Source organism: Dipteris shenzhenensis, chromosome 16 (assembly GCF_047967505.1).
Source record: "Dipteris shenzhenensis isolate YYH24624 ecotype China chromosome 16, Dip_SZ_1.0, whole genome shotgun sequence".
NCBI lineage: Eukaryota > Viridiplantae > Streptophyta > Polypodiopsida > Gleicheniales > Dipteridaceae > Dipteris > Dipteris shenzhenensis.
In genome coordinates this window covers 24,526,510-24,551,843 of record NC_141611.1, presented here as the reverse complement: position 1 = coordinate 24,551,843, position 25,334 = coordinate 24,526,510, and the positions used below count along the sequence as shown (strand labels likewise).

The 25,334-nt window shown below is 43.6% G+C and overlaps 1 protein-coding gene across 1 annotated transcript in view; it reads right to left on the bottom strand.

Moving 5' to 3' along the window:
- Positions 1–25,334, bottom strand: part of LOC147892730 (uncharacterized) — a 130,263-nt gene that overhangs the window by 99,934 nt on the left and 4,995 nt on the right. Inside the window, exons 2-5 of the mRNA XM_087386883.1 lie at positions 23,332–23,421; positions 22,506–22,550; positions 21,293–21,347; positions 21,080–21,123 (exon numbers count right to left, since the gene is read on the bottom strand). Of these exons, the coding sequence (XP_087243009.1) occupies positions 21,080–21,123; positions 21,293–21,347; positions 22,506–22,550; positions 23,332–23,421 (234 nt within the window). The remainder of the gene's footprint in view (positions 1–21,079; positions 21,124–21,292; positions 21,348–22,505; positions 22,551–23,331; positions 23,422–25,334) is intronic.

The following is a 25,334-nucleotide window of genomic DNA, read 5'->3' as shown; positions in this document are numbered from 1 at the left end:
GAAGCAAGAGATCTGAACGTAGTGCTTGCAATAGAAGAAGTGACTAATACAAGGAGTGGGATGGGTTTTGTCTAAGTGACAAAACCTTATCCTTCACTAACCGTAGTTAGTGGACTAACTATGGTTAGGGGAAAAAACCTCTAAATGAGGGAAAAGTGCCCCTAACCTACTTATTACATTACATTGGTCACTGCTGAATTATAATAATAATTCTAACACTTCTTTCACCGCACCACCGAGTATGCCTGGAGTTGGCTTGGGTTTATATGGCAGCCCACACCCCTGGGAGAGAGGTCAATCCTCTTCTCAGCCCTTTGGTATGCCATTATTTCGGAGAGATGCATTTGGCAGAGAGACCCAGCCCGGAGTTCATGCACCTATTGCTCCGCCAGCGAGCACATATAGCCAGACGCAACCAGTGCATCAGATGGCAGCAGCTTCTACGCAACAGGGGATTGGTGGTGGGCAGCAAGCCACTTTTGATGACATGTTGGCAGATTCTTTGCGTTTATACAGAGCCCTACCTGAGGCCATCAAACTTGAGATGCCCTTCTCCGATTATGTGAACCTCAAGCGTGATGATGCCCGCACTTCTGGAGGTTACACACACAAGAATTATGCAGCCAAGGATATGAAGGACAAACTCACAGTGCATAAGTTTAAAGGGGACACTCACACTCCCAATGAGTTGGAGGAGTGGCTCACTAAGCTGGAAGACAATTTTTGCTTCAAACCCAAGTCTGAGGAGCGCATCATTTTTGCAAGTATGCATATGCACGACTATGCCCACACATGGTGGCGATACATGAGGGATTCACCTCAAAAACCAACCACTTGGAGGGGTTTCAAAGAATTGATGGTCACTACATTTGCATCTCCACTTGTATTGGATCAATACTTGGCTGAATTTGATGCCTTGTCACAAACTGGTACGGTCCAAGAGTACTTGCAGCGCTTTTGGAGGCTTTCCCTATTTGTGCAAGACGTATCTGAAAAGGAAAAGCTGTTGCGTTTCATCCATGGGTTAAATTCTTCTCTCGCTGTAGATGTGAAGGCACACAACCCTCAAACAATTGAGAGGGCAGCTCAGCTTGCAGAAGTATTTGAGCCTAAATATGATGGCAAGCACAGAAATGCCATGGGCAGCTCGCATGCTACGGGGTATGACGCTGAGTCGAAGCCTAAGTTGCTGAGTGGACTGACAAGAAATTTGCAGCAGCACCATTTCCTCGCTTTCCTACTATCTCAGGTAGTACAATGCCATATGCCAAGCCTTATAGGTATCCTGATGCCAAGCCTAGAGGCAAGCCTACTGCTGGAAATGAGCACGCTGAGATAAAACAGCATACACGACAATAATGGACAGCAAAAAGAAGGCAGACTTATGTTTTAAATGTGGCGAGAAATGGACTCCGAAGCACAAGAATGTGTGCAAGATGCACAATAGTGGTACTACCAAGCTCAGCATGATCATTGACCTCTCAGATGACGAGGATTTGTTTGATGCCCTAGGTTCTTTGGATACGTCTCAAGATGAGATGGCAAATACACATGATGCAGATGAGGCTCCTAACACTCGAGCCATGAAGGGCAATGACTTTCCTTTTGATCCTGGTGGTGCTACTGTGCATGACACTCATGTTTCTCATTCGTATGAGATTCTGCCCACTTGTGGCATGAGAGACCGTAGGCCAACACTCTTTTCCTGTGGAGCATCAGGATGCGATACCTTTTTATGCATGTGAAGATGCAGGTGGTAATGCTCCTGTGAACGAGGATGAGGTTTATTGGGATGCCCAGCCAACACTTTATGCTATTTCCATGCATGCCCTGATGGGTGCTAAAAGTGCTAATACTCTCAGATTAACGGGGATGATTAATGGCAGGATTGTGCATGTGTTGGTGGACAGTGGTAGCACCCACAGTTTTGTTAACTGCAAGACTTTACAGAGGGTTGGGCTGATTGCTACTGAGATAGACCATGGGCTGAGAGTAGAAGTGGCCAATGGACAGCATATGATCAGTAGATCTTGTTGCCAAGATGCAAGGATTAAGTTCTCTAATGACTATACATTTGCACGTGATCTCTTGGCACTTGACATGGGCCCAATAGATGTTGTCCTGGGCTGTGATTGGTTGCAATCACTGGGCAAAATCAGCATGGATTTCAATGCCTTAACACTCAGCTTTGTCCATAGGGATGGATCAGTTACATTGCATGGTATTGCAGCTCCTAAATTGCAGGTCATTTCAGCAAGGCAATTGGCCAGAGAGCTCAAGAGGGGCAGCGCTATATATGCATTAAATGTATCAGTAACTAAGCAGGGCGGCACTCCCCCTGTTGATGATTTTTGTGGTGGTTGACAGAATGACAAAGCAGGCCATTTCATACCCACTAAGACCCGTTATTCAGCATCACAGGTTGCTTGGCAGTTCATCGAGCATGTTTTTAAGCATCATGGTTTCCCTCGGGAGATTATCAACAACAGAGATGCAAAATTTATGGGTCACTTTTGGCAGCAGTGGGTACTTCTCTTACACCTAGCACTGCTTACCACCCTCAGACGGATGGACAATCAAAAAGGGTGAACAAATGGCTGGAGGAGTATTTGAGGCATTTCCATCATGACACACAGAAGTCCTGGGATAAGTGGTTGGCACTTGCTGAATTTTGTTACAACAGTACCAAGGACATCTCTATTGGCATGAGCCCGTTCAAGGCTATGTATGGATGCGCAGTGGGTATGCCATCTTTAGTTGTAGACATGGCTGTGAAAATCAGCAAGCAAGAAATAACTTGGAGAGTATGGATGCCCTTCTGCAATTGGCTAAAAAGAATATGCAGGATGCCCAAGCCAAGCAGAAGAAGTATGCGGATGAACGCAGGAGGTATCTCTCTTTTGAAGAAGGGGATTATGTGCACTTACGCCTCCACAAGAAACGTTATGCCTCGTTGAAGGGTAACACCAACACAAAGCTTGCTCACAGGTATTATGGTCCCTACAAAATTATCCGCAAAGTTGGCGAGGTGGCGTATGAGTTGGAGCTACCCAGGACCTCCAAGATTTATAATGTTTTCCATGTATCCTTGCTGAAGCCACATGTCAGACAGCATGTCCAAGTCCTTCCTGAGCTACCACCTATGGATGAGGAGGGCCACATACTCTATGTTCCGGAGCGCATCATGGGTTTCAGGGATCACGTACTCCGAAACAAAGTCTACACCGAGTATCTTATCAAGTGGTGGGGGGGACTCCCTGAGGATGAGAACTCATGGCAGCCAGAGAGCATTGTCCAGGACAACCCCTATCTCCTACCAGGCTAATTATTATTTGTTGTTTGCTGCACCTCTCTAACAGCCCGCATATGAAATTTTGAGGGCAAAATTCTATGGGAAGGGATGGCTGTAATGAAGGGGAAAAAGAGGCCAAGTTAGAGGCCCTTTAGGTGGAAAATGTGGAGAGACTATATAAGTCTCCATCCACCCCCTACTATGTACTTTGTGATGTGATATCTAATCCTATCTACTCTCCCTTCCTCCTTCCTGCCTACGCTCGCTCACTCTCTCTCTCTCGTCCCTACTCCCTCTCAATCTCTCCCTCTCTTTCCTACCTCATTCTCTCTCTCCTACCCTTCCTCTCCCTCTTCCCCTCTCTCTCTCTCTCTCTCTTCTGCTCCTCTATCCCCCTTTCTCCAAATCTGTCCCTACCCCCTTCTCTACAGATATTCCACAAAATGTTTGTATTTTTAAAGAGAAAAGAACTTTCAATTAATGCTTGAAAAAACAACCAATACAAAAGGGTCAACCAAGGGTTGCTCATCATGGAACAAATGCTAGAAAAAGAAAACTCGTTGTTAGCCAGCCCGTTTACTATAAAACCAGTTCATTACCTTGGGAATCTTAGAAACAAGGACTAGCAACCAAGGTGGAGGGTTATACATCTAAAGAATGCCTCGTTCATACATACATAGAAGACACCTGCAAGCCAAGCCTTGCAGAAATGCACCCGCCTCTCAATTATCACAAGAGAACCTAATGCCCCATGTTCCCAAAATGGCACGCAAGGTGTAGATAATGTCCTGCCAGATGGAAACTAGGGTGGCTATTGGGGACGCTTGGTGGCCTCTCATGACAAAACCTCAACGGGCAACCTAGATGTTTCAAGCTACGCTATCATTTGGCAATGGCAAAGGGGTGCTACCAGGAAAGAGGCATTGCGTACTCTACCTCTATCCAACCCATTGTTCCTAGAACCTAAGGTGGAGAGGCTCGATCAATAGAAAAGGGCAAGCAGCCACTCCCAAGTGAAGTCCCGCTACATCCTCTGTGTCCTGGTAACAATCGGGAGGGCTCCCATCCAAATTCTTTGCGTTGTAGGGCAGCCCCAAAGACGATGCGGGAGAATCCAGCAAAAACTGAGCATAGCCAAGATCTTGAGAACCTCCTCAACCGCTCTGAGGAAGCCCACTGATATGGTCCAGTTGATCTTAGCCCTTGAGGCCAAGCAGTAACTCTATAGGGCTCCTCAAACTCCCTCTAGACTCTCTACCGTGCCTTCCCCAAAGAGTACCATGTCATTTGCAAACGTTGAGTCCAGTTGCTCCTCCTCCTGGCAAATCTAGAGCCGCAACCCTAAGCGGCTCGCTGCCTGAGAACTCAAAAAGTAGGCCAAAGTCTCTGTCCCAAAGAGAGAGAGGAAGGGAGCAAAGCAGCAGCCCTATCGTACTAATATGAAAAGTGCAAAGGTATCCCTCATCTACTGTCGATAAGCATATGGTTGACACTCCCCCTCGATCCTTTGCATGGTGCCCTCAAGAAAGGACCACTCCACCTTGTCATAAGCCTTCTTGAAATCCAAGAGAAGGCCTGCACTAGGCTGGGACTCCCCCCACACCCAACCCACACCTCACAAAAGGTAAAGATGTCCAAGACACTGTGTTCCTAAACAAAACCTATCTACATGTTGTGGAAGATGTTGTCCAAGATACTGTGTTCCTGAACAAAACCTGTCAGCAAGGTGGGTTCCAACCGTAAATTCAAGACCTTGACAGAGACCTTGTAAGCAATGCTCAACACGATAATCGGTCTCCACTGGCAAATGTCAGGCTCCCCCCCCCCCCTTCAAGACAAATGAATCCACCCTTGACTCAGTGATAGGGAGCAAGCCAAAGTCGAAAATCTCCTAGAAAGCGATCCAAAGGAGGGTCTGAAAAAACTCTCAAGACCACCTAAAGAAGTATGGTGTCAATCCATCTTCCCTAGGGCACTTCTGAGGAGGGAGGTCCTTGAGGGCATCACAAAGCTCAATCATCAGTGAACAGAGCCTCCACCTTCCTGGTCATACTCCAATGGTCTACAAGCCCAAACTGCCCATACAAGCTATGCAAGGACCTAGGGACACTACTCCTCGCACTGAAACAATAGACGATAGAAGTCTGCGGTCATCTATGGGATATCGTATGGGACTGAATGCATCTGACCACTCGCATCTCGCAGCCACTGCAGTTGCGTCCTTACTGAGCAACAGCCAATGGTCAAAAGAACTACCTGGTCATCTTGTCTCCCTCCTGAACCCATTGTTAGGAACAATGACAAGAGAACTCAACTCAAAAAATATCCGTGGTCTAGAGGTCTAATTGAGAACTCTCATAACGGTCTGCAAGCCAGGCAAAGGCTAGGTCCTACTCTCTGAGCCGCTCTGTAGAACCCAAATCCCATCTTACCATTCTCTTACGCTCTTGGAGAGAATGACGTCGAAGAAGAGACTAGGTTATAGATTCCTCACCACTCCTTTGAATCACCTTGGCTGCCCACGTGGCCCAACCATCCGCACAGGGGCTCTCTGGCTACTACCAAATCGCTCGCACAAACTACTATACCTCCTCCTCGTGAAGCACAACATCGAAGATACGGATCCCTTCTGTGGGAGACCACAATGGGGCTGCTCGAAGTGAAGCACGATTGGAGAGTGCTCTAACATCATCTTCCCTACCAAGATACTGCCCCCCCCCCACCTTTGTATTGCCCAATCTCCCACCTACAATGTGTCTAGACGCTCCAGCAATCAGCTTACCGCTGTGACTAAAAGAAAAACGAAGACTGCTGAGCACTATAGATATCCAAAAGGCACAATCACAGCACCCACTCCGGCCTACGAAAGGGTAGGGAAACCCATCTCTTTCCGGGGTGTGCCTATCTTCCAACACACGCCAAAGCCTAACAACGAGGAAGCCTTCACATAAATTGGACTCAAACGGTCAGACCTGCTAGGAGGGAACAAGGTCAAAAATAAGAAACATGACTATAGAAGAAAGGCATGACGTTAGAAGGGGTGAAAAGAACCGTTAATCTTCAAATCTAAGCTAGTCAAATCAGCCATCGTCTCTGAAATTTGGTCCATCATTTATCATGGCAATAAAAAACGAGTAACTTTGGGTTTAATACATATTTTCCTCTACATTATAAAGCTCAACACATATACATTATATGCCAAGAAAGATAGGACTTACATAAATTTCCAAAAGTTGTCATAAATTGATTACTCCTTTAGAGTAATGGCCATAAAAAAGGAAGCCAAAAATTAGGCAAACTTCCTTTATGGTCTATACTTGTCGAAATTAAGGATCAAATATGTCAAAGAAACGTAGATACAAGTTAGTTACACATAGTATGCATTGGGCATGGCCATGTGTCTAGAAAAGTCTATAAATGCCAAATAAGGTTACTCAAATTGTAAGCAAGTGTTTGTAGCATATAGAAGATATAGACAAATGAAAATTGCATGTATGATGCATACAACAGCATATTAAAATCATCTTCAGGTGTCTTGTTTACTATGAGATCCGAGGGCGTTTCTATTGCCTCTTCAGAGATAGTTATGGGATGTTGGCCCGTGTCCTCTCCTACCCAGACCAACGATGTTTGGCTGGTTTCATTCATGAGATGCTCAGACACCGCGATAGGACACTCCGAGCACGGAGACACGAGCAGACTTCTCCCTCAACTGATACCTCTCAGAGCTCTATCACGGAGTTCTTTCAGCCAGATCACATAGACCCCCACGAGGCGATACCTCGACATAACCGTGACCCGGAGCCTATGACCCTACAACTCAGACAAAGGATTGACTCACAAATCATACTTGGGGACATCCCCTCCTTGTTTTGGGTCAGAGCCCGACCGACGGGGATCACAGTGGCCTTGGTTAAACGCAGAGCTACGACCACGAGACGTACCAGGACTGCACCCTTGAGGGGGCGACAGCGTTCTATTGCTGACCTCATGCCTACACTTCCACAGCCTCATCCATCTTGATGTCGTGCTGTTGACGATGATGAGGATGATGGTTATGATGATGCCGACAATGATGCTAAGATTGATATATATAGTCGGGATATGACTATGTTGTACTTAGGACTTAGTACTGTCATTTTGCATTTTTTTACATTCTGCATTGGTGTGGATGCTCGTTTAGTAGCTCCACTACCATAGCTCATTGTATCAAGTTTTTCACAATCTCATAGACCCATTGGTCTTCCGAAGACTTTAATAAACTTTCTTTCTTTCTTTCTTTTCTTTCTTTCTTTCTCTAGCTGTAAAGTCTTGCAAAGCTTCCCCCGGGCCCCCTACCCCCCAGCTAGTCTCTACAATCAAAGATCTAGTTCACACTGAAGTACAGACCGCTAAGAAGAAAGTGATTGTGGAGTTTGATATCAAAGTAAATAAAGCCGACATTTAGGAAGAGATTAAAGAACACGCAGCACTATAGCACATGTCAAAGCAACCATGCCTAACATTGATTAGACGGTTGACAAAGGTGATGATGTCGATGATGATGATGAAGCCAGACCAACTCAAATCTCACAATCTCAAGGTCATGCTATCATTACACCCAACTCACGCGATCTACGTATCAAGCTTCTCCGACAATCTTATAAATTCGAAGGGACTAAGATATGGATAGCGGAGGAACTTACACGAGCTCAACTGAAAAATAAGGCAATGGAATTAGCTAAGGTCAAGGCTGCTAGGAAGGATGAAAAATGGGCAGTATATCATGGAGGCATAGCAATCACTAATAAATCTAAGCAAAAAGACTCTCAATCTTAAACTGATGTATGGCTGATTATCTTTTTCAAGCTGTAACGTAGGTACTCTAAATAATAGGAGCTGCTCTTTGCACTCTCTAGGAGCTGCCATGTGCCCTCCCTAAGCATTGTACTAGAGAGATTTTTTTGCTGTCCCATAGACCTGTTCGTCTTCCATAGTCTTTCTTTCTTTCTTTCTCTGCATAGGCATGCCTTGCAACCATTGGTACGACCAAGAATGTAAAACAACAAATAAGGCTTGGAAAACAGCAAATGCAGCTGAAAAAGAGTGCAAAGCTAGAGCATACAAATAGGTGGTGAGAAACAAGAAAAGAAGTTTTCTCAAGAGCAAGAAGCTCAAACAAAAAAACCCCAAAAAGATCCAAAAGTTGCATGGCAATTGTCGCAAGTTTGTCACTTCTCCTGAGAAATAAAGAGAAACCTTTAAGATTGGCTTTGGTCAAAGAAAGTTGACTTCGATCAACTAGAAAAAGTTTTATTTTCCTTTGTGTTGCATTGGCTAAATAACATTGTGGGGTCGCCCAAAAGGGACTAGGATTAGTCCAAGAGCTAGAATGCATGCATTTGGCTAACCACTAATGGGTTAAAGTGTTGGATATTGTTTGTGCAAGGTGCGAGATTTTGGAGAGTGCAAAATTCCCCCACCTTTCTTGGGGAAAAGCACAAGACAAGTGGCGAACAAATCAATGAAAGGCCCACTTGGGCTAAAAGCATTAAAGGCAGCCCACTCTATGGAGAAAAGCACTTGCTTTTGGGCTAAACCCAAGATCTTGGAGAAAGCTCAACTTTTTAGAGAGAAGTGCCTATTCTAGGCAAGAAAAGCAAGCCCAGCTTTTAGAAAGCACATGGTTTTTATTTGGCTGGCCTAGTCTATAAAATAAGGGCCTCTAGGCTCCAGTTGCATTGATTATTGTACCCAGGCTCTACTCCCACATTAGCCACCTTGTACAAAGAGATTTCTATTGAAATAAAGGCCTTTGGAGGTGTCCAGCCCTTCTATCTGGGCCCTAGTGCTGTGTTCTTGTTCTCTCCTTCCCTCTCCCACCTTCTCTCTCTACTGCGATTCAACTACCAGCTTCTTCGTTGAGTTTTTAACGCACTGTCCAAAGTTTCCATCCTCAAGGCGAGGTCTACCCTCATCTGTGATTTGCTCCAAAGTGCTCCAATTCATCCTTCTTCGTGTGATTTAAGTTTCCAGCCTGTTCCGGCTTGTTTCCAAGGTGCGAATTGACTCTAGCGGCCCCGTTTGGTTCCGGGAGATGAGCTTGTGGTGTGATTAAGGTTTCAGCAGTAAACATCAGGAAAGATGGGAGGATATGACACAGTTTGTCAAGGACCTCTATAAAAGAGATAAGGAAGAGAGGGTTCTATAAAAGCAACAAATGACATCATAACAAAGAAGACGTGGGGAGATGGAGAGGCTTGAAGAAGCTAGCAAAATGGGAAGCTTGCAACACACAAGGGCTAGTGGCTAAGATGCTGACATGGGAGAAGAGAAGAAAACGATAATGCACTCATGAAAAAGGATCTTGAGGAAGGATTTCCCTCAGAATCCAGCTTAGCAAGGTCGTACCAATCCACAAGGGAGAGGACAGCCAGGTAGCACAGAACAATCATGGTGAGCAGCCTAATGGTCACATTATACGGCACTATCATAGAGTAAAAAATCAGTAATTGGGCAGAGGCACAAGGAGTTAGAGCACCATCTCAAGCACAGTTCCGTCCCAAGCACTCGACAGTGGTTTGCTTGGTTGCAATAAGGGCAGCATCAGAGGAGCACAGATCATCTGATAATTGATAGTGGTGAATCTGAACTAGACTGTTGTGATCAGAGCTTCCATAGCTCTGCTGAAAATTAGTAAGAATAATGCTAAAGGCACTTTCAAATTCTTGCATTGGGTATTGAAATCATTGTGTATTCAAGGATCTTGAATTTGGCCTCACAGAGGTATTGTGTTCAAAAAAGCAATTCATCCTAGTTATCTTTTTCCCGTGCATGTGACCCTCCCCCAACACTGCCCTATTCCTCTTGGGTGCTTTCGTTTTGTTCCTTTGTCTTTCCTTCATAGGGAATTTGTTTGAGGGGGGAACGGAGGGAATAAGAAAGGGGCTGTCTACTACTACTTTGTAGACTTCAAGAAAGCCTTCAACAAATTTCCACACAAAAAGCTATGGGAAAAACTAGAAAGGCTCCAAGTGCCATGAGAACCTAGAGAGGCCATATACAAAATATACGAGACAGCATTAGCCCAGTTAGCATAGCCATTAGTAGATAAATCATGCTCTAGAGGAAAGGTCATTAGTACCGCATAGGGGTCAAGCAAGGCTGTCCCCTCTCGCCGACTCTTTTCAATCGCTTCATTGATGAACTGGAAGATTAGTACACAGCAGAGGAGTCCAGATTGCAGGGTATGCCCTACTATTGCTCATTTACGTAGATGGTGTAGTCTTCTTCGCAAAAAGCACGAAGGACATGCAAGCACACGTGGATGCACCAGGAATTTCTGCACACTTCAGAATGCAGGTCAATATAATCAAGACAAAGGTAATAATAATCAGGACTTGGAATAAACAGAAGGATTCGCTTTCAAGGGGGAGCCTTTGGACCTAGTCATCACCTAAAATATCAAGGGCTGGAATTTGAAGATAACGACAAATGGACTGCATGAGTGGAAAGAAGAATTTTGGGAGGCTGAAAGCTCTATGCAGATTCCAAAACAAATGCAGAAAGGCGCATCTATGGAACTGGGAGATGAGGAAATTTCTATATATGCTTGTGCAAACAGTGATCTTCTATGGGTGTCCAGCCAGCGCCCGAGTTCTCTAGACCTTATGGGAAAAGAATAGAAAAAATACATACAAACTTTCTCATAGGCGAACTACGGGTCAAGGTGCACACACCTTATCCCATCCTATTGGCTGAGACGGGTGTGATAGCTCTCAAAGGGGAAGCCTTATGACAATACATGGTTTACATCAACAAGCTTGAGAAGATGGATGCAAACAGGATACCACACAAAGCAATGAAGCTACAAGGACCACTCGATGGCATAGAGAGGCAGTGAAATGGATGGAATTATTGATAACAGTTGCTGATATACCAGAAGATATATGAGAAATCGGAAATTTAGTGACACAGAAAATGCTACAGAAACTATGGCAATACCTGAGGACAAAAATGTACTTTTAGAAGCAGGAAATCAATACAATGAACAATTATGAGATGCAAAAATATCTCAGGGAGGGCATATCAGCGTTCAATAGGCATTTAATCTGAAAAATAAGGACCAGCTCAGACAGACTAGAGGTGGAGAGCAGCAGGTGGGTAAGACCAAAGATACCGAGAGATGCAAGAATCTGCAAAATCTACCCCACAAGGGAGATAGAAGATGAGCATCATGTACTCCTTAAAATGCCGAGACTTCACTCACAGAGAAAATATAGGGACAGCGGGGACAGCCTGAAAACCTTCTTGGAACAGCCAGCCAAAATCTTGGGAAGTTACCTAAAAAAAGTTTTGGATCAACGTAGCAAAGTTCTCATGCTAGCACACAAGGTAGCTAAGAAGGTACTCACAACATGTATGTTTTGTAAAGATTTCTTTCACTGTAAGAGACCAGTATTAGTTTATTAGTCACGAGTCCCATAGATCCTGAATGCTCTCAAGAGGAATTTAATATGAAAATATCATCTCTCTCTCTCTCCGAATTATATGTTTTTCCAGGATATAATTCAGGTACCCTAAATAGCTGGAGATGCTTTATGCACTCCTTGGACTTTGCGATGTGCCCTCCCTAAGCTGTTGGAGTAGATGGTTTCTCTATTGTCCCATAGACCTTTTGATCTCCCATGGACGTTAATAGACTCTCTCTCTCTCTCTCTCTCCCTCCCTCCCTCCCTCCCTCCCTCTCATAGATCTTTTGGTCCCTTGGAGACTACTCTCTCTCTCTCTCTCTCTCTCTCTCTCTCTCTCTCTCTCTCTCTCTCTCTCTCTTTCTGATGGCGATTTGGACTGCACCAACAGCTCCGAATGGGGGGTAAAACCCCAACGCGGTTGACCGTCATCTCTAGCCCTGCTGTGTACCCGGTGGCTCCTGTTATTTGCCGTGCGCGGCGACCGCGAAAGAAGTTCCAGGTAGTTGCTCAATTCAGATCAAAAATCTGAGGCCACCATCAGCTCCGAAAGGGGGTAAAACTCCAACGCGGTTGGCCGTCAGGATCCCTTTACGCCCCAGCACATAGCATGCTGTTGTCATATCAAGTGCACCTGTTTTCTATCGCGCGCGTCGCTAGTCTTCATCCTGGCGTCCAACACTCTCAACAAAAGAGTCAACAGGAGTGGTTTGGCAGCAGCCTCCACTCCAATGACGAAGAGCTCTGCAGGAAGTACAAGTATGAAAAACTCTTTTTCTCTAACACCAACTAAAACAGGTACTCTGCAAATGACAGTCGGAGATGAGCCACCCCCCACCATTTTAGATGGACAAGCAGTCCCTTTTATTCCTGTTCAAGGAAACATTTTAGCAGCCCCGCTCATGTCAGTGCAAGGAGCTACAATAGACAATTTTCCTAATGAATCTGGAATTTGGGCGTTTCTAACAGCTCTGCAAAGCACATTGGATCGCCAACAGCAAGAGATACATGCACTCTCTTTGAAGTGCCAACACTTACAGTACAGAAATAAAGATTTGGAGCAAAAGGTGGCCATACAAGAGAGCTCCATAAACAGTTTGGAGGAAAAAAATATCAGTCAAGAGGAAAAATTATGTGAGCTGGAACAGACTTTGGAAAAGATGAAAATAAATATGGCACCACAGCCTCAAATAGAATGCAAGCCACAGACAAACACCTCAGTGACATGGGCAAATATAGTAAATGGACATGCCTCACCAGATGCACATCTAGACAAGGGGGAAAAATCAGAAGATAAGATAGATGTTGATGAGTATAGAGAGAGAGAAAAAAGATCACAGAACATTGTCATACGAGGTCTAGTAGAAAAAGAAAAGGAAACACCCCTCTCACTTGCAAAGGATGTAGGGGACTTTTTTGTGGAGCACTTTGCCATGCAAGAGGTTGTGGTCTTTGGGGCACACAGAGTAGGGAGAAAGAGAGATGAAAATTCGAGTCAGCGAGCAATTGTTTGCACCATGCTTGACCCGCGCAAGAGAGAAATCATTTTGGACAGCAGCAAGATTTACTTAAAGGGAACATCTTTCTACGTGACAGAAGACCGCACCCCCAAGCAGCAAGAAGAAAGGAGACGTATGTATGAGGCCCGAATCAAAAAAAAAGAGCAAGGAGCTGAACAGGGCCTCTAGGAACACGCGGCCTATGGAACCCAAAAGAAGTTGAAGATCATGTTTTGGAATTGTAGAGGTTTCCCTTGGCATAAAGGGGCTGGATTGAATGAAGTTATGCATGATGCAGACATTATTTTTCTCGCAGAAACTTGGGAAAGGGACATATGCAGAATTCCTAAAATTAATGGATAGGTGGTGCACTCCATCTGGCAAAAGCAAGTTGTCCTACGAGGGCAAGGAGGGGTAGCATGCATATACAAGGAGCATATACAAGACATGATTTCCATAGCCAAAGATGACATCCACAAACGCTTCATATGGATCATGGTAAAAGGAATGCACTCACCACTTTACATTGCAGGGTGCTACATCCCTCATAGAGAATCTCCCTTCTACCAAAGACATGAGGTTGACCCAACCCAGCCACTTGGAGACCTGTGCTTGGATATAGCTATGTTCAACAAAAAAGGAAATGTTTTGCTCATTGGTGATTTCAATGCACGGATAGGAGATCTACAGTTTCACTATCCCACTCAGCAAGAATACATCAAGGAACATGAGATAGACATTGACCCCATTTGGTGTAGATGCTCGAAGGATAAGGAAGTGAATGCACATGGTAGGGCATTGGAGCAATTGATGAATGGAATGCACATGTTGGTGGTGAATGGCACAGCCCTTTTCCCAAAATCAAATACCCCTACTTGTTTCCCTGCCAGTGGAGGGGCTAGTGTGATCGACTATGCATTGATTGGTTTGGAAGCTTGCCATCTCATTCACAATTTCTCACTTGGCTCAAAGTCCCCTGATTCAGATCACACACCACTATATGTGGAGCTTAATATATTACTTGCCAAGGCAACTTTAGAAGAGCGCAAAACAGTTGAAGGCAACTATCATATAAATGAGGCAAAGAAGGTGGAGTACGCTGAAACTCTAGAGACGTGTCTGCTGGGAAAACAGAAAATTGGGTGGACAGAATTGAAAAATGCTATTCTCACTACAGCCAAGTCAGTTTTGGGGTACAAAAAGAGCAATAAAGAATGCAAGACTCTACAGACGTGTCTGCTGGGAAAACAGAAAATTGGGTGGACAGAATTGAAAAATGCTATTCTCACTACAGCCAAGTCAGTTTTGGGGTACAAAAAGAGCAATAAAGAATGCAAGAAAGGGCTACCATACAATGTTTGGTTTGATGCTGAGTGCAAGGCAGCTAGGAATGCACTAAAGGGGATCCCAATGGGGGATGAGAAAAGAGCAGCTGAGAAACAGCTCCATGCACTTACACGTAAAAAAAGACGTGCACATATTGTGAACAAGGAATGGACTGATGCAATTGATTTTATCAAGCATCCTAGAAGAGCATGGAAAGGAATTAAACAAAGGTCAAATGACATTATGGGAGATTTTACAGAAACACAGATGCTGGAATATGCTCAACAGCTCTACACACATCCCAAGGCTCGGCCCATGGTGAGCATACCTCTCAGCAGTAATACTCAGGGTCTTTTCTCATTGAAAGATGTACAAGATGGCCTCAAGAAAATGGTAAATGGAAAGGCAGCAGACACTCTACACCTAGTGGCTGAACTCATTAAGTGGACCAATGAGCACACGCAAAGGCACATAGCAATGGCACTAAATCAGGCTTTGATGAATGGTTTCCCAACAGAATGGCAAGAGAATTGGATCAAACCAATCTACAAAGGGGGTGACCGCAATCAATTAACAAATTACAGAACAATTATGGTATGTTCCACTCTAGCCAAACTATATAGCACAATAGTAGAGGCAAAATTGAGTGCTTGGGCAGAGAAAGAAAATAAAAGAGCAATGGGACAAGCTGGTTTCAGACCAAAACACTGTACAGTGGATCACCTAGTCACTCTTCGAGTTTTGATGGAGGAAAGCCGCCTCAAGGGGAAGCCACTCTTCTGTTGTTTCATTGACTTTAAGAAGGCATTTGATACAGTGCCTAGGGATGTGCTATGGGAGAGAATGGAATGCATAGGGGTGCCCGAGGAAATAAGGTTTGCTGTCTTTAGACTTTATGAGAAAGTAAAATGTCAACTAAAATGTAAGGATGGGATGTCACAAGAGTTCTATAGTAATATGGGGGTAAAACAAGGATGTCCGCTCTCACCCACTTTGTTCGGCCTATGCATTGATAGACTTGAGGAGTTGGTGAATGAAGAAGCATGTAAAGATGAGTTATACAGCCCTCATCTAGCAGGTCTCGTGATTTGGTTGCTTCTTTACGCAGATGATGTGGTTGTTTTCACTGATAGTGAAAGTAAGATGCAAAAAATGATGGATATCTTCAGCATATTTTGTGCAGAGAGTGGGATGGCTATTAATGTCAACAAAACTAAACTCATGATAGTCAAGACTATACAGCCAAGCAGACCCCTCCAAATCTTATATAAAGGACAACCCATTGAGACAGTGCACTCATTCAAATACTTGGGTATTGAAATCCCCGCCAATAATAGATGGAACAGCTGTGTGCAACGGAGACTTGATGCAGGATGGGCAAAATACTTCCAATTTGAAAATGAGTGCAACAATAGCAATACGAGAAGGTGGCAAGTACGAAATATGATCTTTGGGGCATATGTGATACAGACGGTACTCTACGGAGTAGAGGTATGGGGTGGGAGTATATCTCCATCAACGTGGAATGAGATAGAGAAAATGCAAAAGTCTTTCATTAGGAGGCACCTGGGCATCAAGGCTACTACACCATACTCTTTGTTACTCCTAGAGACAGGATGTATACCCATAGAGCTACATGCTCTGAAGAGAGTACTCAGATACATCACAAAGGTCAAGTGCATGGATAATGAAAGGCTACCAAAGAGAGCATGGAATGAAAGTCAGAAGCTTCAAAAGACAAACAAGGGCAAGATTTTGACATCCGGATGGGCACAGGACCTAAAAAAATGGTTCAAGAAGTGGGAAGTAGAAGAGTATTTAAACTACTCTTCAGAGGAGATTGATGAAGAGGCTTTTCATTATGACCTGCTGAATGCACTACACAGGAAATGGCAAACAGCAGAAAACAAAGATAAATTTGAGTACTATCGCACATATATCAACCCCGAATATTGGTCAATTTATACAGGAAGGGAGACAACAACGCAGAAGTACATATGTACACCTATAGCAGTGCATAAACGGAGGGCTTTAGCCTCACTTCGCACCCGATCACACCAGCTGCAAATAGAAACAGGGGGATGGAAAAAGATGCCAAGGGAGAGTAGAATATGCCAACTATGTGATCAAGGTATGGTTGAAACAGAAGAACACATGGTAATGATATGCCCTCACTATGCACACATTAGGGAAGAGTTCAATCACCTCCTTGAGGGACATAACAAACTGGCTGATTTGCTGCATAAAGGGTCACCTTCAGCTTTAGGAACATTTGTGTATAAGCTCTTCAAGCATAGGGATCCACCTGAATCCTAGAAGGTGGTTTCTCTTTCCACCCTCCCATCTTCAGGAGGAGCTTTCATGTACTTGTGATATTGTATTGCTCAGGTCCCATAGGCCGGTTTTGGTCTTCAGAGGACGATAATATATTCTTCTTCTTCTTCTTCTTCTCTCTCTCTCTCTCTCTTAAACACATGTAAAGGTATCATTGTATGAATCCTCTTCTCTATTTTCCCATAGACCTTTTTGTCTCCTGTGGTCGTAGGCTAGCGTTGATTTAGGAACCCCTAGCTGAGCTGAACCCCCAGCTCAACGATGGCGCTAGCTTAGCCAGCGGGTATAGTAGATATGGCAACCAACGAATGGCCTAGCTTATCCTGTTCGTCAAAAACCCCCTCCACTCCAACAACCTCCAACAACAGAGCTCGATACACCTCAGTTGCAGCCAGGACTCCTTCCCCATATGCGCACATATGTGAACGAGGTGGTCGTTTTGACCGACCCATTATTGGGTATCACAAACAGATTTGCTTCCTATAGGATCAAGTACGCAAATTGCGGACGCAATTGGCAGATGCAGAAGCTCGAATCCAAGTTTTGGAAGGACCTGGTAAGAAGGAAATTATTGAAGAGGTTGTAAAGTCTTGCAATGCTTCTCCCCCTACTCCCCAACTGATCTCTGCAGTCAAGAATCTAGTCCAAACTGAAGTGCTGACAGCCAAGCAAGAAGTGATTGTGAAGTTTGATGCAAAGGCAAACAAAGCTGATATTCAAGAAGAGATTAAAGAACATGCAGCTTGAAAGGATAATGCTCTGAAAATCAGAAATGGGGGGCTCCCAGATGGATGGATTCATTCAATGATACCTTACATGTGTCAAAGCAGCCATACACCTAGATGAATCTAGGAACATTCCCAAACTCATCCAGTAAAAACACAACATAGAGCAGTTTCAATCTCACGATAGTCACTCATAAGATTGAAAACCATAAACCCCATCACACATAGCAAGGACTAGCTACTATGACATCCCCACTAACGCCATCAGCGCCCAACAGTGGGTGTAGACCCAACATAGAGCAGTTTCAATCTCACGATAGTCACTCATAAGATTGAAAACCATAAACCCCATCACGCATAGCAAGGACTAGCTACTATGACATCCCCATTGACGCCATCAGCGCCCAACAGTGGGTGTAGACCATAGTATAAAAATATGCTCTCACACATACAAATCCACACACCCACACATACTTGAGCATCCATTTTAGTACTGAGTTTCTGTCGGCACTCCGGAGGTGAAGGGCAAACTCAGCCATGACGAAGGCTAGCACTAAAGGAGAAGGCTAATCAAAAAGTAGTCCAAAATCTCTTCATTCAAGCTACAACTGCTTGTGAAGTCTAAACGATTTCATTTTAGTCTCTCCCAAATGAGCATCTAGATCTCATTGATAGGGCAACGCACCATTTAAGATGGAAAAAATTATCGCAATACCAGCAGCCATGCCTACTATTGATTGGACAACTGACGCAGATGACAATCCTGATGATCTAATAATGTTGGTGAAACTACAACAGTCCGGAGCGGTCATCGTAATGGTCATGCCATCATTACGTTCAACTCACGAGATTTACATATAAAAGTTCTACGACAATCTCATAGCTGAAAGGGACTAAGATATGGATAGCCAAAGAACTCACAAGAGCTCAACTTAAGGATAAGGCAACAGAATTAGCCAATGTTAAGGCTGCTAGGAAGGACGGTAAATGGGCAGTTTATCGTGATGGAATAGCACTTATTAAAGAGTTTAAATCTAAACCAAAAAGACTCTCAGTCTTAAACTGATGTATGGCCAGCTATATTTATGCTTTCTATGTAGGTACTCTGAATAAATAGAGTCGCTCTTTGCAGTATAGGGAAGCGGCCATGCGCCCTCCCTAAGGTGATGTATTGGATGGTTTTCTATTGTCCCATAGACCTATTGGTCTCCCATGGACATTAATAGATTTTCTTTCTTTCTCTCTCCCCCCCGTACAGCCCGTACAGCCCGCCATACCCTTTCCATACAGCCTGTACCAGTCCCGTACATCTCCCGTACTCCCTCCTCTTTAACCCGTTTCCATACAGTCAGCTCTTAAACTCCAGGCTAGGCTGAGTGCTTGGCCTAGCTCTAGGGTTAGATATAGTCAAAGGGCAAGACAGATTTGCACATGTTCTCATGGAGTTCCCCAAGACGAAGCTGATCCCCTCAACTCCAGCCAGTAAGAAGCCATCCTATGATGATATGGCTTCAACACCTTCCCCCTATGCCTTAGCATATCACAGATTTCAAAGCCAAGGAGACCCACATGAGAAGATTTACTTCTTACAACAAGAACTCAGGGATGCAAAGCTTCGCATTGCTTCTTTGGAGAAGGCAATCTCAGAAATGAAGAGCAATGGCAAACAAGAGGTAATCCAATAAGTTTTACAGCAATGTAGTATTGCAGCTCCTGCACCACAGCTTGTCACTAAGGTACAAGAAATGGTCACTACTCAGCTCAAATCTATGGGACAAGAAATTACAGCAACAATGCATTACAAGATTGACAAATGTGATGTTTACGGAGAGGTACAAGAGCAGGGAGCCATAGCAAGAAACAAGATCTTACGCATTGGGGGATTAAAGATACACATCCACCTTTTCAAGGGAGGGCTAACCCTTATGCTCTCATGTACCTCTCTTCTCTCATTTTACAACCACTTGGGCCCATTCGGCTCCAAGGGAATTATCATCTTCTACTCCTCACCCACTCTCCTACATTTCCACTTTCTCATCATAGTACAAGAACTGTTAACCGATGTGGCGGTTAACATGCTCCCCTTCCTGTTCACAATCCATCCATGGATTGTGTTCGGTTTGTGTTCGGTGCATAATGCAGAGTTGAGGACATGATCGATGCCTCTTCCAGGAGGGACATGACTTCAGGCCTCTCTCCTTACTGATTCACTTCCAAGACCAGCCTGCATTGGCCTCTATCTGATGGAGATGAGATGACATAAAGAGATCCTTCTATGTCAGATCAGAGAACAGATGAGGGCAGTGTAGCAAGACACAAGGGTAGATCGAGCTCAGGGACATGTCAGAGACTTCTACACATTCGAGACTGCTCCTAGGCATGTCAGGGTAGAGGAGGAGGAGATCGACGACATCAGGGCAGTATGGATCATTGGGATGAGACCACGACAAGGAGGGATGCAGCCAGAGACGCAGGAGCCACACACGACGACGACAGACGATAGCACACACGATGGAGCTCCAGCCCATCACAGCTTTACTTAGTGGAGCCCATCCGACCAGAGGTGTCACTATCGATATGGCCCACCAAATACAGAGATCACCGAGACCACACCCCCCACGACAGCCTGAGACAACCAAACAGACACAGATACAAAATATTTTTGCAGCTCATAGGAGAGCCACCATCACACCTGGCTATGTCTTCAGACTCCGATTTTGAGATCGAGTCTAGCTATTAGTATATATCGAGATAAATCCAGGAACATGCCCAAACTCATCCTCTAAAAAAACAACATAGTGCTTTTTCAATCTCATGATAGTCACTCATAAGGTTGAAAACCATAAACTCCATCGTGCATAGCAGGGACTAGCTACTATGACATCCCCACTTACGTCACCAGTGCCCAACAGTGGCTGTAGACCATAGTAGAAACATATGTTCTCACACATACGAATCCACACACCCACACATACTTGAGCATCCATTTATATAAAGTCTTCGTACTGAGTACTCCGGAGGTGAAGGGCAGACTCATCCATGACGAAGGCTAGCACGAAGTCTAGTTAGTAGTCCTTACTTTTGGACTTTGAGGTTGCTTTTGTACTTCAGAGCTTAGTTTAGTATAGTATTCAGCAAAGGGTCATAGTGAACCCTTTGCCTCAGCCCATTGCGGCTTGTATGAGCATGTGTCACTCTGATATTGTACTTTGTCTCATAGACCCCCAAGCCTCCTAAATCCGATAATGCATCTCTCTCTCTCTCTCTCTCTCTCTCTCTCTCTCTCATCCCCCCATGCCGTTTTTGTCATTGCCCTACAAATCCTTGGTGAATGCAATGAAATAAAAGCTGCTGTTCTTTCCAATTCTTCCAATACAACTTATCTGATTTGCCTTCAACTTGAGAGACTGATTCAACTAAGCTTTGCAAGATATGATGGATAATGTGACTTACAGCCATTCCGTTTTCACCCAAACCAGCTAGAGTCAAAAGAAGTCCTGTGATTGGAGGAAAAAAACATAAATATGGCATTTCAATGACACAGATACAGACAACTTGGAAGACAAACAAACACTACTTGGTGGTATCCCTAGTAGAATATGTTTCACATCCCCCAGCAAACTTACTCCAAGTCATAAGCCTAGAAATAAAAATTAATGTGCAAACCTGGTAATCCACCAGTGGTTTCGGAGCAAACTCGCGTGAGAAAAACATGGTCAATCTGCAGGTAAATTCATACTATGATCAAGAAAGCATCAACTCTTACTTCACTACTTGGCAGTATGCTTTGTATCCATCATAGCAACATACTTCACCGAAAAATTTTCTGAACAGTATGCTATAAACTTTCTGGCTAGAGATGTGAATTATGTGTAGTGCCTATCATGCACCTGCTGATGGTCTCTTCAGCATGGACTACGTCATTTTGACAATCACAAACCCGAATAACCAAAGGTATTAATTGTGAAAAGAGAGAGAGGCTATCTTGCCAAAAAAATGTGTTTGGCTCCTTTCCACACATTTGGGCGTTTACCTTTGGAAACCTGGAGCTAGCACTAACACCCCTTCCCACCCCCGTAAACAAACTTCTTTTAGAAAAACAGGAAATGAGGGCCTACATAGTTATACTCTGAATCCTGAATGCTAAAACTACTGCATTTTAAGCTTCCTAACTGTGTTTATATTAATTTCCTGCATTGTGTGTGTTCATATTGAAAAGTATATGCAAGAAAAGTCCGGCCCCCCCCTCCGTTCCAAAAGAAAAAGAAAAAAACGATTGGATCCTGTCCAAACACAAATGTTCAAAAACAATATTTCAAGGTGCGTAAAGCCAATCATGAAAGCTTCGTCCCATCTCTGATGGTCGACACATGCAGTTCAGGACTCCAAAAGAATTGTTACAGCCTTGTGACGTTACCCTTGCTAACAGGTTCTCAAACTATAATAATGGCATTAGCACGACTAAACAATACTGCAGTTGAAAATTATTTTAAAAATATTTTTAGAACTTCAGATGATAACAAGGCTATCCTTGATAACAAGGTCTCATACTGTAATAATGGACATTAACATGACTGGAAGGCAAGCTATCAATACTGCACTTGAATATTAGTTCAAAAAACATTTTTAGAACTTCACCTGGAGCGAACAGAAATTTGAAAGTATGACAGCTAATATGGTTAATTTCACAATGAAATCCCAAAGAAACAAAAGAGATGCCTAGGCAAATAGAAAAAAGATCTAATTCTCACCTGCAGACCAACCATGGTAGACTTGAAACAATGGATACACAAAGAAAGAAGAAGCTTTTAAATTAAAATTATATACTATTAGCTGAAAAGCCTCTTGCAGAAATAACGTATAGAGAATAAGGCCATGCCTTGGACAATTTGAATTTGTGCTCCACACAGAAACGTTGAAGTCCCTGAAACACAGTAATGCTGCATGTAATCAGTTCAACTGTATTTCTTTTGTGAAAAGCAATACATACTCCCTTCTTCAGGAAAACGGATGCAACAGATGCAAGTAGGCTGATAAATAGGACACAAAAAACGCTGTAGGCTGCAAATGAGCACCAGAATAACCAAGATTTAATATATGTGAGGCAAAAAGGGTCCTAGTTCAAAAACAAGATCACTGCAAACAGAAACCATAAAGAGCTCAAATGGGGAACCCTTTTGAAACCTAAGCTTGAAAAGCTTCTATAAAATCAAAAAAAGTTATGCACCCATTTGCACTTGTTTCTTCACCAACAATGACTACTGGCCTCCTTTGCACATACAGAAATATCTAGAATCCTGTAGGACTCAAGCTTCATCAAAACAGAACCTCTATACTTACAAAACCCATTAAAAACTGCTCTTGGTGTAAATCATCATATGTAGTGCAATGAAGCATATGACAACCAAGCTTTTACTTCAATCACATTTGCCATACAATGTCACGATCCTCGTTAAACATTATTGTACTGTTGTTCATAGCCTTAAACTTGACATTTTTAATTCAGCCAGCATCAACCCTAATCAAAAACAGACTTAACAAAAAAGACATGAAGTCAAAAAGGAAAGAAATCAAAATACAAAGCGTGTAACAGATCTGCAGGAGAAGAATGGAAACCAAGCTCCACACTCATAATATATGGAAGGGAAAAGATGAGTCTCTGGCATTGCCTATGTTAAGCATCAAGAATAATTGCAAACACGCACCTCTCCAACATTGAAAATAAACCGGCGTCGATCAAAAAACAGAAGCACAGTTGGTACTGTCTCTCCCGTGTCTAAACCAGTGCCATAAATCTAGCAAAAAAAGTCAGATTAGACAAGCAAACATCAAAACTTAATCATGTTCAAATAAAGTAAGAATATAAAAAAAATACAACATACTCTAAAGACAGCGACTACTGTCATAATTGAGATGAAAAAGATAATACCATAGCATAGACAGACATATATAAGTAAATACTAAAAGCTGCTAGAGAGACTAGTCCTCTTGATAGGATACAAGCTCCTCATAAAGAAAGGTCAAGATGACGACTATGATCAGTGGCTTATGCTTGCCCTTTGGAATCTCAGTAAGATAACATAGGATCCAGCTTCTACTTTGTGGAGCACAAGATGGGACCGGCTGTAAATTGCAAAACGGAGCTATATGTAATACTTATGAAAGTTGCAATTTCAATTTAAGACTTATGCAAACCTGCATAGAATTCAAAAACCTCTTTAAACACTTCAAAGTGGAAGAAAACAATAAAGTTGGCTATCCTGTAGCCACAATGCATTGTACAACTGTTAAATCATCTGTATGTCCAGCAAAGTGAGCCAAGCTGCACACTTGTGATGTAATATCACCAAAACGTGCGGTTGCATGGTCTCCCAAAATGACATGAACATGTAAATCATATTCTTCATAGTTTACGAATTTTCCCGGCCAAATACATTTTTATTGTCGTATTTGTTACACAAATGTTCATGCAATGTCTAGAAAACAATCACTCTTCGCTCGAGATGTATGATGGGGGATGAATAATCATATTCTTAGCTGTGTGAACCTGCCTCAGACTTTGCCAAGTCTCGCAATAAAGGTGCTTGCTGATTCCTCATGTATTTTGTGTCTTAGGTGTTTTTCTAGCAGCTCACAGTTGCACGTGCTTGTCCTGGTTGCCTTGGGAGCTGCAATACCGCTTTTGGAATTTGTAAGAGCAAAAAGAACACACAATGTCAGAGAAGCAAAAATGGATTACACACTACAGTGTTTTCCATGGGCAACTCTACACCCTAGACTAAGATTGAGGTTGGAGATTGATGTGTGGCATTATTAATGCACCAACCTTGGAAGACCCTGTAAGATGGTAGTAGTGGGTTAGTGCGGACATCTTACCCAAGCGGCAATTTTATCCCCAGTTAAGGGTTTTTCCCCCTTTGGCTAGTTAGGGCAGAAATTTTGGTTTGAGAGTACATAAGTTTAAGTTTGTTGTACTCCATTGACTCTCTTTGCAATATCTACAGCTGGTTTTGCTTCACTTCTGCTCACCCTCGCCCAGTTTTGACATTTGGTATCAAAGCAGATTGCTCTTTGGCCCTCTCACACCTGCCCCCACCTTTTTCAGCCCCGAGAGCTCATTTGTGTCCCAAGAAGACTGCTCAACTACTCCTTTTTAGCTCCCTCTTCTACAAATGCAGGCCTGTTGTATGGCTCTTGTACGTCTTATTTGTTTCTTTTTTGAACAGCCACCTGCATTCTGAAGCTTGTTTTCACCAACCGCCTTCAATTTTGAGCTGCCCAAGCCTAGCAGCCTGCTATTCAACAGTTGTATGACACTTTCCTGCCCATCGGCCTGCTATACAGCAACTCTCATGTTAGAAAACAGAGGTGGAGGTTGCTTGCTACCGCCAACGCTCCCCGCAGCCGAAGATAAACAAAGAGCTAGCCCAGGAAAATCCAACTTCTTTCCTTAATGTGTACTAGCGTAGAGAGACAGAGAGAGACATGCAGACAGTAAATGGACTATGCTGAAGAGAGAGATTAAAAGCACTTATATATATTTGTCCCAAGGATGGACGAAACCATATACAAAATGTGGACATAGTGTGCCACCACCTATTAGCAAGGTGCTGCCTAGATGTGGACCCATGTGACTCCAAAAGCCTGTTCTCCTACCTCCTCGTGACACCTTCAAAACACTTCAGCCTGCCTGCTCTCCTAGGGCTTC